Source organism: Maylandia zebra, linkage group LG1 (genome assembly GCF_041146795.1).
Source record: "Maylandia zebra isolate NMK-2024a linkage group LG1, Mzebra_GT3a, whole genome shotgun sequence".
NCBI lineage: Eukaryota > Metazoa > Chordata > Actinopteri > Cichliformes > Cichlidae > Maylandia > Maylandia zebra.
In genome coordinates, this window is record NC_135167.1 from 19,675,464 (window position 1) to 19,693,052 (window position 17,589).

The 17,589-nt window shown below is 39.7% G+C and overlaps 1 protein-coding gene across 9 annotated transcripts in view; it reads left to right on the forward strand.

The window, feature by feature from the left end:
• LOC101476772 (uncharacterized) overlaps positions 1 to 17,589 on the forward strand; it is a 144,401-nt gene that overhangs the window by 75,517 nt on the left and 51,295 nt on the right. For 5 of the 9 annotated variants that reach the window (XM_076882880.1, XM_076882875.1, XM_076882872.1 and 2 more), the window contains 2 exons: positions 1,657 to 1,802; positions 4,521 to 4,604. In XM_076882880.1, the coding sequence (XP_076738995.1) occupies positions 4,530 to 4,604 (75 nt within the window). In that variant the 5' untranslated portion in view covers positions 1,657 to 1,802; positions 4,521 to 4,529. Of the gene's footprint in view, positions 1 to 1,656; positions 1,803 to 4,520; positions 4,605 to 7,286; positions 7,337 to 10,090; positions 10,152 to 17,589 lie in introns of all 9 variants that reach the window. The other 4 variants (XM_076882888.1, XM_076882892.1, XM_076882886.1 and 1 more) reach the window with 3 other exon arrangements.

Genomic DNA, 17,589 nt, shown 5'->3' on the forward strand with positions numbered 1-17,589 from the left:
GGAAAGGGCAGTATTGATTGTGCTCATTGTGAATTATGTGAATAGATAAAAGTGTGAGTGTGCATATATATTAGGCAATTATGCGCTCAGGTGCTAATGTAAAAATTCTGCTGAATAAATATGAAATATGCTTCTATCAGCATCCGACTGGTGTCCCCTGACACTAGTCATTTGAGATGATAATTGGGATAGTATGTTTGCCTTGTTCTGATGAGATGAGATATTGTGATGGTTCTCTCAGCCTCAATTTAAATGTGTATTGATCAGTGTGAGGCTCTGGACCTCAAATCAAAACAGCAGTACAACCCATACTCTTGCATGTACTCGGTTTTTCGCATTATATTTTCAACATATCTTGAAGTCCTCGGACATAAAACATCCTTTACTGTGTCGCTTAAAATAAGATGCTCGTTTGTATTTGTTCTCGCCCTCTTTTTCCTGTAGTAGTGTGCTAATGTCATGATTTAAATGAAGTATTGATCAGTTTAGGAGGGGAGAATAGAGAGAGAGGGAGCGATTGTGAGAGAAAGAAAGCAAGACCAGGGTTATCGGTGTGGATCGCACACAGAAAGAGAGTGCTAACGGATGAGACACGTTTTAAGCGATTTCGTGAAATGGATTTCTGCATAATTTTTATCTTTAATTCAGGAATAACCGTCAGACTTGTTTGACTTGTTCCGAGAAGCAATAATGGACAGTGAGATGAGATCAGAGCTACGTCGAGAAAAAGGAATGGGGATAAAAAAATTTTTTTAATTCTTGTATTTGATTGGTTTCATGGAGTATTCTGTATGGTTTGTCCTGGGTCTTGTTTGAGTCTCCATCTTGCTTGGGACTCCCTCTGCATCAGCGACACTGCAGCAGCATCAGGCAGACTGGTCTAAAGCCTACGATCTAGGTTTGTTTGTCTTCCGTTTGCTATCCTCCCTTCCTTTCACCCAAGCTCCCTCCTCTTCCTCTCTTTCTCTTGCTCTCTCACTCTCTCGCTCTCTCTCTTTCTTTCTCTCTCCCCCCTCCTTGCCTTCACCTCTTGTGATTTAGCACAAGAAGGTTATACTAATTAGCGGCCTGTTTAATATGGTTGCCACTCTTACTGGTCAGGGAAATGTTTGTTTGTGTCCTGTTTTACAGTCTGTCTTATCCTTGCGAGACTTCATGCTGAAGCAGTTGTGTTTTGTGTGTTGCTTCAGGATTTCCACATATTGTTACGCTTAAACACTGTTGTGTTATCTTCTAAAAGTTATTTTGTTCAGAAATCTTTTGTGTGACAGAATCTTTGCTCAGACAGTTTTAGCCTTGTCCTTTTTGAAGACTAAGGCAATGCAGCGACTAAGGTTCCATCTAAGCCATTGGATTGCATTGTTTACTAATTCGGTGTGTGCATTTGAAATGTTTGTTTAAAGAGGCATTAGATTTAAATAAGAAAATGAAGCTTCATCCTCTGCTATAGTCATGACAGAATTAGCAAAGCCATAGGCCTGCCCAAGAAGCACAGGATTCTGCCTGCATGTGAGTATCTACCTTGGAGAATCGGAACCATGGTGCATTTTAGCCTTAGCTACAGAGTGAACAGTTTGGCTGCACAGACAGTGTAGTCTCTGTGCACTCGATTGATTTTTCCCTTCTTCTCGGCGCCCTGCCTCCTTTGTGGTTTAGTAGCTGGACATCCTGAAGCAAGGATCTCTCAGTTGCTGCCCGACCTACACGAGAGCTGACTGGATCTCGAGAGGAACAGTCGTATGCAGCAAAATTAGAAGCAGCTACAGAGTCCAACTCAGCAGGCCCAGGAGCGGCACAGTCAGGTATAGTGTTCCCTGCTAAGCAAAGGTTTTTTGTGTAATTTTTTTTCCCAGTAGGCCTCAGACTCAAACCCATTATGCTTCATGTACCTATCTGTGTCATTTTTTAAAGAAGAACAACATTTCGATAAGCACATTGAATAATTTGCATCCCATTGTTGCTTCATATTGATTAAATGCAGTTTTCTGATGTCATCTGACCTAGACTTGTGTAGCTTTGCTGTGGAAATAAAGTGTTTGTATATTTATAGGACTAAAAAGCACGTTATTTTAAGAATGCAAATTTTTTTAACTTTAAATTTAAATGTATTCATGCAGAGTGCAATTTTTCTCACAAACAGTTGCATATAATATAGAAGATATATACCGTAGCAGTAGAATCAACAAGCATTTTGGCAAATAGTCAAATTCACAAATATATGCAGCCAACTTTCTGGATTTTATGGATGCCTTTGGTTTTATTCTCTAAGCCATAGAGAATAAAATGCTTCTTGCCACCTCTAAAAATAAAAAACTATACAAATTTAAGAAAAAAAAAAAATCTTATTCGCTGACTGTTCTGAGGGGACTGTTTCACTTGTTGCTAATCTTCAGGAGACAGACTGTTTGTATTGTATGGTCATACTTTAAGTGTTTTCAGCTGGAAACGTTGTTGTTGTTTGTTTTACCTGCTCCCCGTAATTTCTTTGTTTTCATACTACTCTTACAGCCATCATTGACCATAATAATCCCCCACCATTTCACTCATGATTATCAAATCCTTTAGTCTCTCTCATTGAAACACAATATGAGTAACATACTGTCATTTGTTTCTGGAATTAAAACATGTAACACATTCATCATTTCATCAAAAAAAGATAAAACGTATTTTAATTCATGTAGTCTGAGAGGGAATCCAGACTCCAGCAGATCCTCTGGGGTATGTTTTTAGGTTTTAGACGGTGTAAGTCACGACTCGCTACACTGGCCTATCCCAGTTGATTAAGCAGATTAGTTTCATCTGGAAGACTGGATTAAAAAAAGAAGGAAATCTGACCACCAATTCAATTTTAGTCAAATTAAGCACCTGCCTGGGCTGATCTGTTAGTGGTGTAGGGGAACTGCAGGCTGTCTATTTTGAAATTCTGGCGTTTTTTGCTCACTAGATTCTTGGCTGCTGTAGATTTAATTATGTCCATTAGGAACTAAACTGAATTAAACTTGAAATCAGTTTTTATAGGGTTACGGTAGAATAAATAGAAATCAATACTATGAGCTTAGCACAAAAAGTAAAGAATTTTTTTTATCTTTGTTGTAAAAATGTTTCATGGGAATAAATATTATACTGTTGAAAGGCCTGTTTATTTCCCCGTAAATGGTGCCACATTTGTAAGGAAAATGCATTTATGGGTTAAGCAACAGAGTTGAGTGTTTGGGTTGCACTCATGAAAAACTTGCCAAATCGTCTCTGCCATTGCCAAACATCTTAACATCATATTGACTGACCTGGTTAGGGCCATACCATAAGGCAACTTCAAGCTACAGTTCCTCAAAACCAAGTTGTAGCATTACTTGGAGTAAGCTTTAGTACCATCTCCAAAATGAAGGCTAAGTTCCATATAACAGGGGATGTCAGAGACAAGCCGCAAAGTGTCCCAAGAAGACAGCACTACAACAAGACTGTTTCCTCACCCTCTCAGAACTTGGGAACCCTAGGCAGACTTCTATAGATTTACAGTCAAGGTTTGCAAGATAATATGGCCGACGAGTCTCCACCCAGACAATCCAGAAAAGAGTGCACACAGCCAAACTCCGGTCTCACAGGACTGCCAGGAGGTCTGCCATTGCCTCTCACTATCTGGCCCTTTTGTGCTGGTGTTGCCAACATGTGCACTGACACCTAAACATGGGGGGGAACGTTAACTTCAGCACCGAATCCAAATTCTATCTTCGGCAGCAATCTCAATGCAGAGACTTATCGAAATGAGAGACTGAAACCAGTATAAATCCCATATCTCCACAGTCTTGGACCGAACTCTATCTTCCTAGATGACAACACTTGTCCCCACAGGGCAGGGTTTATCAGAAACTACCTCCAGAATCTGGGAGTGAAGAGGATTGAATGGCCTGTCTCCAGTCCTGACTTCAACCCCACTCAACACTTGTGGGATCAGCTTGGGCATGCTGTTTGAGCCATAGTGACTAGCACAAAAACATTCGCTGACTTGCAACAAACGTCATCGAGCAGCATTGTGTGACCAAGCTGGTCACCAGCATGTGGAGGAGGTGCCAGACTGTTGTGGCTATGTATGGTTCTTCCATATGTCCCTGTTTGTTAAATGAATAAAATATTAAATTGCCATTATGTTCCGTTTCTTCAGACGTCAATCATCTAATCCAATAAATGACACCAAACAAGCTGTTTGGCATTGGCAGAGAAGATTTTAATGGGCACAACCCACATACTCAACTCTGCTCTATGCCTACAAATGCATTTTCCAGATTCTTGCAAAGAAGCATTGTTACAACAAAGAAATAATCAACCAAACGCAAATGTGCTAAGTTTGTTTGTTTTCAAATCGGATTTAATTGTATTAACGTTTGAAACAAACGCTGTCAGTCATATACAGAGGATGAGAACCAAATATCAAATGTCAAAGACATGCACTTGTGCTGTTTTGTATAGGTCATTTGAATTGTAATATTCTGCAGTACATTGACACCATCTTTTCTCTTTGTCAGCTGCAGGTAATGGGTGCCTGGTGCAAATGGGAGCAGAGAATCGAAGCACTAATGGAGTGTAAGCAGCAGAAGTGGAGCTCTCAGGTCAGATCTTGAAGAATTCACCACCATAGTTTCAGACCAGCACGCTCCATGCACATGCTTCTGAATACATCCCCTTGTGCAGGAATACACAGACTTAACAATTTTCAGAAAACAGGCTGTGATATGAGATTATACTGCTTGCTTTAGCTGTTTTATACTTGGCTAGTTTAACATTGGACTTACGCTTTCATAGACGAATCTGGCAATATTTAGTGCTCGTCTAGCCTTAGTAAGAGCCTCGCATGTATTAGCATAGATTTGGGTTACAGGGGTAAGATTTACTTGCTCTTCTGATGTTACTTTCAAAATGCTGAAAGAATAAAAATGTTGCTAATTACAAAAGACTTACAAACAATTTTTTACTATTCACCATATTTTTCTGTTTTTTCATTAGTTAAAACATGGATAGATCTTTTTTTGTGTTTGGTTTTAGACTCCAGCATCTCCTCTTGCATCAGTTTTCAGGCTTTAGAAAAATGTGGCCTTTCACAATAGTCTTTGACCAATCACAGGTATTTCTTGACAAGGACTGAGTGTGAAATTTTTTTAGAGTGAGAAGTTGGGAGTTTCTTATTTGTATTATTTTTTTTGTTCTATTAATACTTTTTTTTTCTCAGTACATCTTGTGAGCTTAGATAGCCAAGCCTCATCAATGAATACATGGAATTTCTCACAGATTCTAGGTTATTTGCAGCAGCATGAGCATACAGGAAATATTAAAAACCTGCCTTATAGTATTTTTGAGAAAGAAGTTCAGCACGAGTTTTGCAGTGCAATCTGCTCTCCTGCCAAATTCTGAAAATGAAAATTGTTGCAAGTGGTGAATGGATGGTTATACCTGAATCTATTGGTAATACATACGAGGTTCAAAGTGAGGCTAATATCTGCCTGTAATTTAACAGGATGCTGACCATGCACTGTATTGTTCTTTAGAAAACTTTTAGTCACTGAGTTCTCTTCTGGTTATTTTTAATCTGGGATTTTGCATCTCTTTCATTGCAAAACTACATTTACCAGTTTTCTCTACTAACCTGTTGCATTCATTTGCCAGTGAAAACCTGTATAGAAACATGAGCTGTTTTACAGAAAGTATCCCCTGAGCACGAACAAAAAGTTCAGCAACAGCAGCCAAGCTGTTCGTTCAGTGAAGCCTATAACAAAATGATTCATTGTCAGCTGTGCAGATATGCATTAGCCAAACCTTTGCACGAGTAGCTCAAAGAGGTGCTTGCAATCAAAGTTCCAATCGGCTCTAGATGTATTATGATAGTCTGAACAGAGGAATAGAAGTTTTAGTTTCTCTGTAGACCAAACGGTAATGACAGAATTTCCACAGGGTGTGAAACACGAGTATTTTAAAATGCTGAAGAGAAGCTATCAGTGCAATAATAATCAGTTTGCTTTATTTTACTTTGTTTAAAACTGTAGCAGCAATTCATCATTCATACATTTAAAAAAAAGAGAAAAAATTCTAGTAGCTCACAGTTTGAGACACGTGGTTAAAACTGTTTCCATTGTTATAAAAAATGTGGTAAGGGTTGAAAAACAATAAATAATGCACACTTTGCAAAATACTTACAAAATATTCACCTTTTTGTATGTATTCTGTATTTCTTGGTGGCTTCAAACGCCTCAGCCATTGCTACTAGATAAGATATAGAAAAACCAGCATTTCCACTTTCCACCTCATCTATTTGTCATTTCCCTCACTGTTTGTCTGATTGTGCTGTTGTAATGAAAAGGACCAGGACAACTTCATTTTAATGCCCTTGGTTTTTCATTGAGGAAGATTACACTGAAATTAGATTTTAAATCGCACATGAGTGTAATGTTTGTGACTTTTTCCATTTAAAACAGGCATTTACTCTGTCAGGAACTGGCAGGTACATTGATGAGATTGCCATTAATTTTCATTGACTGGAGTAAATCACCAGGTCGCACTCTCAGGATATCAGAATAATACAGTATTCCCCCGCCTTTCTGTTTGTAGACAGCCATGTTTTTTTCATCCAGTTTTTAAAGACAACTGCAAGGAAGTTTTTGAGAACATTTTACAATGACCAGAATTTCTCCAGTAATTAGTGATAAAATCGGGTCTGATTATCATTTAAATCACGATTATAGACTAATGTAGTATGAGTAAACTTGTAAAACAAATAGTTGTTCTTTAGTGAATACATCAAGCAACTGCAGTGCAATCTGTAAAAAGTGTGGGGGTTTTTTTAACCTTCTTTAGCAGCAGTATCGCCATCATTTGTTTCTTGTAGCTTATTATCAGAGTTAAACAATGACATGGTGGGATTTTCAACCATTTCTCACTACAAAACTGTTCAGCTGTGCTCATGAATATTTCTGGGTGTCTTGACCAAAAAGCCTTCTTCCGGTCATGCCACAGCATTTCAGTTAGTTTAAGGTCAGAACTCTGAGTTGACATTTCAAAACACAAATTTTCTTTTTTATCCATTCTATTCTTTTCTCTTTTTAAAAAAAATGTTATTATATTTATATTTTTGTTATGTCTTACTGCATCACCAACCTCCTCCAACCTTCTGGCCGTGGACTACTACTATGTCATCCTCCTGTAAAAATTTCTTGATATTCACTTTTCCCTCGCTGATTGCAGGGCATCCAGGCGATAAGATAGCAAAGGAGCTCTAAAACATGGTGGTTCCTCTTTAACAGGTGGTGTTTTGCTGGTGGGGCTGGTGATCTGCAGGCTCTTTTTCTTAAAGGTAAATCTTTTTCTTTGATCCATAAAAAATAACTCCAGACGTGTTGTAGAACATTTAAGTGGTCTCACAAATTTGAAACATTTGAACACTTGAAAAATAGAAAAACTTAATAAAATGTACATGTTGAATATCACATAGGAATACTATGATTTACTCAATGAAAACATCCCATCCCATCCCAAGTTGCATGTTTCTCATACAAGTCATGCTTACTTCAGTTATCTTTAGAAATCAAAATAATTCAAGGAAGCAATTTTGTAAGAGAAAAATTGGCCACGGAGTAAATCATGTTAAAACGTATAATGAGATTAGACCTAAACAGTTAGAATTTCAGGGAAATTCATCCAAAACAATTTCTTTTCCGATTCTTTTCTATTAGAGCACCTCAGTAACTGGAACACCTTACTCCAAATAGCTTTTGGAGAAAACAGCAGGAGAGAAGTTCACATGCTTTTTCTGCCTGCGCTGTCAGTGATTACTCTGTACTCATTAAGTGATGACTTCCAGGAAACACTTTCTATGATTGTGACTTATATAGTTATAAGTCTTAGACTTATAGCTAGACTTATAGGTTTGGACGATATAACCTCAAGATCGTATTGATATTTGAATAAAATTCAAGATACAATATTTCTGAAAAAACAAAAAATGTTATTGATGTTCGCAGCTTGCAGGCAGCAGCAGTGTGAGTAAATGAAGTGTATCTTTCTTTTCCATTGAGTTACTGTCATTGACGACACACTTCCTAATTTGAAATATGAATCTATTGAAACAAGGTGCCAGCAGCAGCTGCATTATAGTGCAATAGTGGCGACAGCATTATATCTGGTGGCAGAACATAAGTCAAGCGTAAAAGTAGCCTAAGTAATGTTTTCCCTCTAAGTTTTAAGTAAAAATATAAATGAACTGCTTAACAATAACTAACTTAACCTTGTATCTCTTCAGAAGCTGCACAGTATTGTCACATAATAAAATAATAGAAAAATATTTTCTACCTGCGATGCCGTGTCTTGGGTCGAGCTTTTTAACCAGCTGCTTAAAGCCCTGTTTTTCCACCACGTTCCCACATCATAAATTTCCATACTCTGTTTGCGCTTCCTGTCATATGGAGTGCAGCTAGTGAGTGCCACAGCGACAGTCGGTCATTTGTTCACATTTAGGTTGCACATCACCAGCTGTTAGCATCTCCTCCTCCATAGCCTGCTTGTACTTGACGGTGTGTTTTTGCCTCAACTGGTGAAACAAGTTTGTTGTTTCCACCTTCAGTAGAAACGGTTTTCTTGCATATTTTGCAAAGTACTTTGTTGGAGATTGTGGAAGTAGCTCATTGTTAGATTCTGAATAGTCATTGGAGGCTGAGACGTGGCTCTTGTGGCTCTCTCAGACATGCCTGGGTTTTTCAATTGTTGTATGCTTTAGGGAACTTAAGGGTATGCCATTACTATGATGATTTCGCAATACAATATTTTCCTATTGCAAAAAAAAAACTATATAGGTATTTTTGCGGAAAATATGATATGGCACAGCTTAAGTGATTCAGATAAACATCCTAAGAAGTCCTAGTAATTCCAAATAGATCACAGACTATGAACTGCAACTGTCATTTTGCACTTAAGTGAGTTTGTTGTTCAGTTGTAACGGCTTGGGAGAAAGACTGCAGAAAGTCCCCTAGTGGGGCTCGAATGTAAGGACGATGAGGATTAGCTACCGCAAAGATATGACGGAGTTATACAGTGCCAGGATAAGAGGGACAGATTGGGAGCAATTTTCTTATTAAAAAAGCATTTTAAAACAGAGGTAAATTGTAATTTTACTGCTAATTTTACAGGAAATGTGTTATATTTTACTTAAACAGGTCATAAATCTAATTCTGGCATCTAAAATGATGTTGAATATTTTTCCTGTGTCGTCATCCTGGACATGCACAGAATATTCATAGTTATTTGTGATGTCTACAGCAATACATACTGTACATGTCTTCACATTAGTTCCTTAGGTTTAGTGCATTGCCTCTCTCTGTTATCCATTATGGCAACACTGCATTATTTTATTCACTGGAGGTTTAGGAAATTGTATGTGAGAGAAAAGAGGATTTTATGCGTGCACACTGTTGCAGGCATACAGTAGAGGTTTTGTTTTCATTCACGCACATGTGCATTTTTTTTTTTTTTCTTTACACGTGTGTGGGCACATGTGGGTTTCTGGTATTCGTCTCCTCCGTCTTCGTGTCACCTTTGTTGACTTTGTCTGTGCTGCTGCAACACTGTGCCCTCCTGCTTTAATGACGCATATATCCTATCTCCAGTCGCTGCCTAATCCCAGCAGCGCTAGCTCAGGAACAGATTACTGCTTCCAGACACCAAAGGAGAGAAGAGTAGTGAAAGGTGGGGGTTGGAGGGGGAAAGAGATGCCTCAGTGATACAATATACAGGCAAATCGAGGAGGTCATCGCGTGCATGTGAATGTGCATACATATGTATGTACTTTCACATACAGATGGTTAACATAACAAACATAACCCACTGTGTTTGCCTCTTTTTTTTTTCATACCGCATGTTCATTTTCCTTTATTTTTCCTTTAAGTGAAAATAACCACTGAATTAATTTAAATAGATTTATAGCATCTAACAATGCAACAGGGATTGGAAAATCTCCATAAATGCATTTTGTAAGAAAGTAAAATATAAAATAAAAGTTGTTGTTGTAAAGCAAGGACAGTAGAAATCTAATTGTTTTGCTTTCTTCTGACTTCAGACTTGAGCAAAGACCTTAGCATGACATGCAGAGTGCCCAACAAGGCTGCCTTATTCAGCAGGTACAGTTCTCCCAGCTGCTTACACAAGAGAGTCAAAATAGTGATTTTCTGTGTTAGGGCATCCTCCATATAGCCTTATTTTATTGTAGTGTTTTGTTCACATTATTATTCCCATTGCGGTTTCTCGGGTTGTTGTTGTTGGGTTTTTTTTATATTTACTCTTGGCTCAGCCAGACACTCTCTGGCCTGCTGGGCTTTTGTATGAACTGCTATACATGTTCTGCTTGGTTAGCTGCTACTTGCAGCTAATATGCACACTCAGTTTTGACGATTATTTAAACTGCATTTGATATTCTCTGAAAACATTTACATGACAGAAGCACCAGGATGGATAACCCTTCGTCACACGGCTGTCTTGTGGTTAATTAGAGATTTTCTCTGGCTTCTCGCGCAGTTGTAAATAATTAGGAGCGGTTTGTGCTGAAGTGGTATTGTCTGTCCAGCAGCTGCTGTCATCATGCCAGCTGCCTCCCAAGAACATGACTTTTAGGACCAATGATTGCTAATAAAACATTTGATTGAGAGAAGAAGAGAGTGAGAACCATAAACAGGCAGGATTCTGCCCTTTAATTTCGCCGTCTCCTGAGAATTGGCTTTGCTGTGCTGTAGAGTAGGTCCCACACACAAGCAGTTTAGTTGTCTGCCCAAGGACTGAAATTTAATTTAGCCAGTGTGGTGTTAGTGTGGCTGTATGTGCGTGCCTGTGCATGTGTTCTGTTTGTGTGTGTGTGTGTGCGCCCGTCGTACTGTCTTTGTATGTGCCCGTGCGTCTGTCAGTATGAGTCTGTTTTTTTTTTTTTTTGTTTTTTTTTTAGTGCTTCTGTGTAGAAAAAAAATATGCATGAACTGCATATTTAAGAGTTTGTGCTGTAGTGCTTCTGTGTGTTTGCTTTATTTTGTGATCTTTTATTCTCTAGTGACTTAATCATTTTTACACTGCTGGGTTACTGCACTACCATTTTACAGTGGTTGCACAGAGACGTTTATGTGCTCACACTGCTCTGTTGTTTTTGGATTTGAATTCATTTTTGTTTTTTTGTTTTTGTTTAAACTCATTTATTTATTTATTTTTTGATTATCACTGTAAACCTGAACAATGCTCCCAGTTACTGTTGGCATCATCAGTTAGTTGTAGAAAAGTTTTTGGCTGTAATTTACTTTAGAGTGTATGCTGATTGGACATTATAAAATATAACAGCTGAATTCTTTAACAGTAGTTGAGATGGGTTTTCTGCAAACTGGCTGCTTTGTAACTATGCTTTGCGTGTATGTGCGCGTCTGTTTATGTGTTTAGGTGCAGGTTCCTGATGAAAGCCCACAGCAGAGGCATATATCAGAGCTCCAGCACTAATAAAAGGCCAGCAAGCTGTGCTCCTCTCCTTCTGGGAACAGCGCTGCTTTTTACTGCTTCTCTGACAGCAAGATAAAGTGCCCTTCCAATTAGAAAAATATTTGGCCACATACCTTCCAACAACGATCCTAGGTTTTTATTTTTCATGCCATTTGATCAGGAATCCTTGCTATATTTTTTTATATATATATATATATATTTTTTTTTTTACAGCATGCTTTTTTATCATCATGTCCTGGGTATGCACATGCTAATATGCAACCCTCCCCACCTTCCAGCGGCACCATTATGCTGTATAATGAAATAATGGTGTTTTAGGGTATTTTTATTTTGGTCTTTGTTTCGTAAGGGTGGGGCTGCATACGCTTGTGTTTTGGTATGGATTCGGGACTGAGGCTGTGTGTGTGTTTTAGCATATTGCATGAGAGGATTCATGCTGCTGTGCGTGTTTGGGTTGATGTCATTCTTGTTGCCCCTGTCATCCGTCTCTGCCTCATGCAGAATTGTGTGCATATATACTTAACTGCTGACGCTAGTCTCCATCTCTGTTTAAGAATAGTGTAGCTAGATGCTCCCCCCCCCCCCCCCCCCCCCTTCTTTCCAGAGAGTGCATTAAAATTAAATTCTCTCTTGTTGTTGTGAAAAGAGGCACACGTAAAAAATAATTGGCTGTAGGAGAGAACAAAGGGCTGGCTCCTCTCTCCTCCCTGCACACCACAGCCAGGCATTAATACCAAGCCTGCTGCATTGTTCTGCTGTCTGCAGCCATCCCCCTAGCCAGACACTCAGCTCTGGAGAAGTCACTTTTAATGTCTGATAATCAAGGTGAATTTTCAAAAAGCTGCCATTTTCAAATGATGGTGTATATATTATGTGCAGATGGGAGTAGAGGAGCCCCGTTCAGTGAGAGAGAGTGCTTGGGCAATGCGAAGTGAAAGAGAGACACCTAAAGGCCTTCGAGGGAACTGCTGACTGATTTGTATCTTTCTATGAAGGATTGATGCCAGCTGGAATATCAGTGTCACTGCTGCAATTTGTCTGATAGTTTACTTTGATTTTTATTAAGCATGTTTTGTCTTTTTTCAAATGACACCGCAGTATCGGCTTTAAATACATGGTCTGTGTTGCAGCATGAATATGTGCGTCGTGTGGTTATGAAGTGTTAGGGAAATGTATTTCTTGAGTACAGATGCTGCCTGCTGTTGCTTTATGCTAAAGGGAGTTCTTTTGCAGCGTTATTGGGGAATCAGGCGTCTAGCAGCAGAGCAGTGGAACTCCATTTCCCTGCTACAGGGCACAGGCTCATCTTCCTATTGCTCCTCCCGCCGCCCCACCCCCTTTCCCCCCACCACTAGGTATGATTATTTCTCCTCCGCTCCACCGCACCATTATATTCCAGGTCTGCAGTTACCCCTCCCTGCTGTCATTTTTCATGGCATGTTTTTGCCCATGTGCAGCACTGCACATTTATACTGTGCCTGTGCAATATGTTAAGGAGGTGAATATATGCAGTGTGCAGAATGTAATAAGTATATATTTATTTTCTTTGCTGGTGATTTACTGGTTTTTCTGGTGCTTAAGAAGAAAGGCCGACTCTAGCCATGTATCTTAACAAACATGACTGCTGCGTATGCACTCGCCTCCAAGGCTTTTTACTCACCGGGGAAACCAAATTATACATCTGAGGCAGACTGGTTGTTTTTTCGTGCTATGACTGTTAAAACCCTTCTTAGTATTTTGGGATATAAGCCTTGCAAACGACGACCGGGTAAAGTTTCGGTAATTCATGTAGCATTTCCAGCAATGTTAGTAGCTGATCAAGTGATTGGTTCGTGCAATGTGTGCACTTAAAATACACCTCGCATAACTGACACCGAGCCAGCCAGCAAACCAGCCACCATCGGCACAGTTTGATCACGACTTGCTGTTTTCTACCTTTACCTCTACCCGCCTTCCCCCCTCCACCTCTACCCGCCTTCCCCCCCTCCAGTAGTCCTGGAAAAATATAGAACTCTCCAAAATCAAAACACAAATATACAACACACACACATGGCTGAAATTGACATTATGCTCAGAGGGGAAGTAGATCTAACCCTGTGAAACAGTAGGATTTAAATGGATTCTGTGCTGAGAGCAGCACGGTGCACAAGTCTCCCTCTGAGAGGCTGTCACAGTGGGAAACTTGCAGACTTGCAGAGACAATGGGGGGGGAACCCTCTTAAAGATGCACTACCTAATTTTGTTATTGTGTCCAGTTATAAATGCCAGAATTTCCTCTTCGCTCACTTGTGATGAGTTTAAAAACATCAACAGCGAGTGGGAAACAGGTAGCAGGAAATTTGAAGGTGCAGTGGGAAACTACAATAACTATAACAAAATCAGGGAGTCCGCTGCAGACATGACATAAAAGTATGATCCAGTCTGTATGAATTGATTTTTGAAGCTGACTGTAGAAAAGACAGTTTTTATTGCACCACTTGTGAAATCAAATGGCAGCTGCTAACTTGCATACACTTTTGCTGACATAAAATTTTTCTTTTGCCACTTTTTATTAGAAGAAGTGTACTTTTTTTTTTTTTTTTTTACATGGACTATTATCATTATTTAAATGTCTTCTGTCTTTAAATTCAGCCTCTATATACCACTGGCTATGGGCAGCTGTGAACATTATATTTTATTTTTTTAATCAAAAATAGTCCCGCATCATATTGTCGTACCTAGAAGTGTACAGTCAAACCAAACAAGGACGATCAAGTTGCTTCTTTGTGTTGATTCATAAAAACGTACAAAGCTGAATACATCTCAGGGCTCACACTGCCTGTTCATATCCCCCTACTATGCACCTAATACCTGATACGCTGCCTTGATGTAATATTGTTTATAGATAACTAGGTTTTGCCTTCAATGTGATTGCATAATAGCCAAGCATTCAAATGTGTGAGCTCTTTATTTCTTCCCTGGCAGTGCTAGTGGTAGCATTATTTTTCTCTGGGTGGTTGGAGGGCACACTTTCAAAGTGTTGATCTCAGCTGTGGTGCAGAATAAAGACGGGGAAAGGAAGAGGAGAGGGCCGCAGGCATTCTGATGAAAGGATGTGTGGGGAATCTGGAGTGTGGAGAGAGAGAGGGGCAGCATTTTGCCAGTCCAGTGTGGCAGAGCAGGTCTGGCTTCATGCCAGCCTGGGCGCTGTGCCCACGAGGAGGCAGTGTGTGGCTAGTACTGACTGTAGCATAGAGAGACGAACAGATAGCAACAGAGAGACTAAGACACAAGTGCGTCTGTGGGGGGTGTTTGAGACTGACTGGCAGATGAGGTTTAGTTTTCATTTGCATATGAAGTGGTCAGGTTGGAGTACAGGAGGGTGGAAAACGGCAGGGAAGAATGAGGAGAAGGGCTAGCCAGTATTATGTCACAATCTCTATTACTGATCACCGGTGTATACAAGGAGCGTTGGTTAAACTTGCAGCTGAATTTGTATCCTGCTCTTACTGACGAGGAGTCGATGGAACAATTGGCACAGTTCATTTAATCAGGCATTTGTTGTTTCATTTAATCATGCATTTGATTGCCGTTGTTAATTGCTTTGTCTGCTGTTTCTTTATGCACTGCCTGAGTAAATTCTTTTTCTATGGGACGCAAATGTTATCTTTCTGCTTTGTATGCATTTACATATTGTTTGCCTTTCTACGTATTATCTCTCCCTCTCTTCTTCTCTCTCTCTGTTCTCCTCTTTGTATCCTTAAAATATTCTGCACACCCCTCAGCAGTTCCGCATGGCAGACAGCCCTAATATAATCTGTGCGTCTGAATTCTAATTTATACCGTCAGGATAAAATAAATAGTCTGCAGTTAATTATGGGAAGCCGGCTCCTGGCTTTGCCCCGGTGATTTATGAAGTGCACGTAGGCATTCTGCAACGCATTTTTCTTAATTTATTTTTAATCTGTCTTTCAATTAATTTAACCACAAACGTCTTAATGATGGCAGAGGGCTGCGTTAATGAGGCCTGTGAGGTAAAATGAACAGGCACTCGCCCCTGTGGGGTGGATGTTAGAGGCTTTGAGGATGGGGGTCATGCAGAGGGTCTTGTGCAACCCTAGCAGTTCAGTTTCCACAGTTGTTGTTTTTTTCTTTTCTTTTTTCTTTTTTTTTTTGTTAAGAGATGACAAGGTTAAAAACCCCAAATCAGTAGTGTTTCACTCAAGGAAGAGGATAAAGTTTTCCAGCCTATTTTCTTGCCTTTTTTGGTTCTGTTTGTTCAGGATGTGCCACAAAAATCTTTTGAATCCTTTTACTTACAGCAGTGAATACAGTACAGTGTCAGTTGTTGTCAATGATTGGCGCCTTCACACCTACCATCACTGTGCTTTAAGGTGATTCATTCAACTGTTGTAAAGGAAGTGCCACTCTTTTCCCAAACTACGCCTATTTTTCCAGTCATTTTGACACTGCTTGATTGTCCAATTCACATGTCTTGTAGACTACTCATGAATTTAGCCCATCAATAAACGTCATATTCACAGTGGAATCGAGTGAATCAATATTTGTTCTTTTTTTTTCTTTTTTTTGTGACTAATGACTTCACAGTAACGTAGAGATGTAGCACAGCTCTCCCAACCTGGCTGTTTGCAAACTGACCAATTTGAGGAAGTGCTTTTTTTTCTCTATTGTGAGACTTGTGTGGCTTCACAACCATGTGTATCTTCTCTCTTGGCTCTCCAGAGCCTCACAGACAAGAACAGGCCTCATATGATTAAAAGCATTTTATCCATCGTTTCACCCCTTCTCAAATTAGACCAGCGTCTCCACTGCACTTGTTATGCACCAGCGTTTTCTGCTAATTGCCATTGAGTGCGTTCATCTCTATGCTGGCAGGGCCTGGTGTGAGATCGGTAGAGGCCAGTGTAACCGTAGTTGTAACTGTGGTGGTCAGCTACCAGACAACACACATCAGCCTACCCCATTAGGGACATCCACACACAGCTCCCCGAATCAGGATGCTCTCATTTACTTTTTCCACATCCAGCCATTTATCTCTCTTTTCTCTGCTCTCTAACTCCCTTCTTTCGCTCTTTTTAATTTTCCTCTCAAAAACAGATCCCACATTAAGCAGCCAAGCATGGCTTGGTGCAGTGCCTCTCCTGAAAGAGCAAAGGAATGATTTAATTTCTCCTCCTCTGTCTCTGTGGCCTCCCCTCCCTGCTCATACACAGATCATTACACACAAAGGCCTCATTTTCATCTCCCCGTGAGGGCACATGCAGGGCTTTAACTAGTCAGCCACGCCATGGCCATTGCTGACGATCAATACCTGTGGTCAGGACAGAGCACGCAGTGCTTCCTAAATAGGCCCTCCAGGTCCAACCATAAAACACCTTTGAGGCTAAACATGCCACCCCATAAATCGCCTTTATTTTATTTTTTTATTTTTTGTTTTCAGTCTCATGGAGGAGTGAGGGAGCCATCAGTAGAGTAACTATTGAACTGGAATAATGATGATTAAGAGGTTATGATAGTATCCAGAAAATACTGCTAAACCAAAGGTTCAGGGTAACAGCTGACTTGAAATGAGTCTGGTTGGCATAGAAATTAAAGCGTTTGGAGCTTCTCTTGATGATCAGCCAAGCAAAGGGTTAGGAACCTGTGGGCAGATTACATGTTTTGAAGTGTAAATGATTTGATAGAATAAGTGAAGTTGCCCAGTCTCACACCAAAACTTCACCAGAATCCTTTTCCTAAACCAAACCTAGGAATTTTTGTATTTAGATCATAGCAGGGGGATAAAAAATTACTAAAAGCAAAAATAAGTCTACTGGACACTGATACAACCAAGCAGAACTAACTGTAATGCTTAAGTTCAGGGTAATGATGCCTCATTCTACAGGAAAAAACTACCATGGGGTGAATGGTTGCATTAATATCAAAACGACGGGGAATATTTGCAGTGACAATCACAATTACCAAGAGAACTCAAAGAAAAGATTTTGGACCAACAGTGCTCTCCACCCATCATCATTATCAAATAAATGGATCTTTTTCCGACTCTCCAAGAGTAGCGTATAGAAAAACTGTTGAAAAACAAGAAAG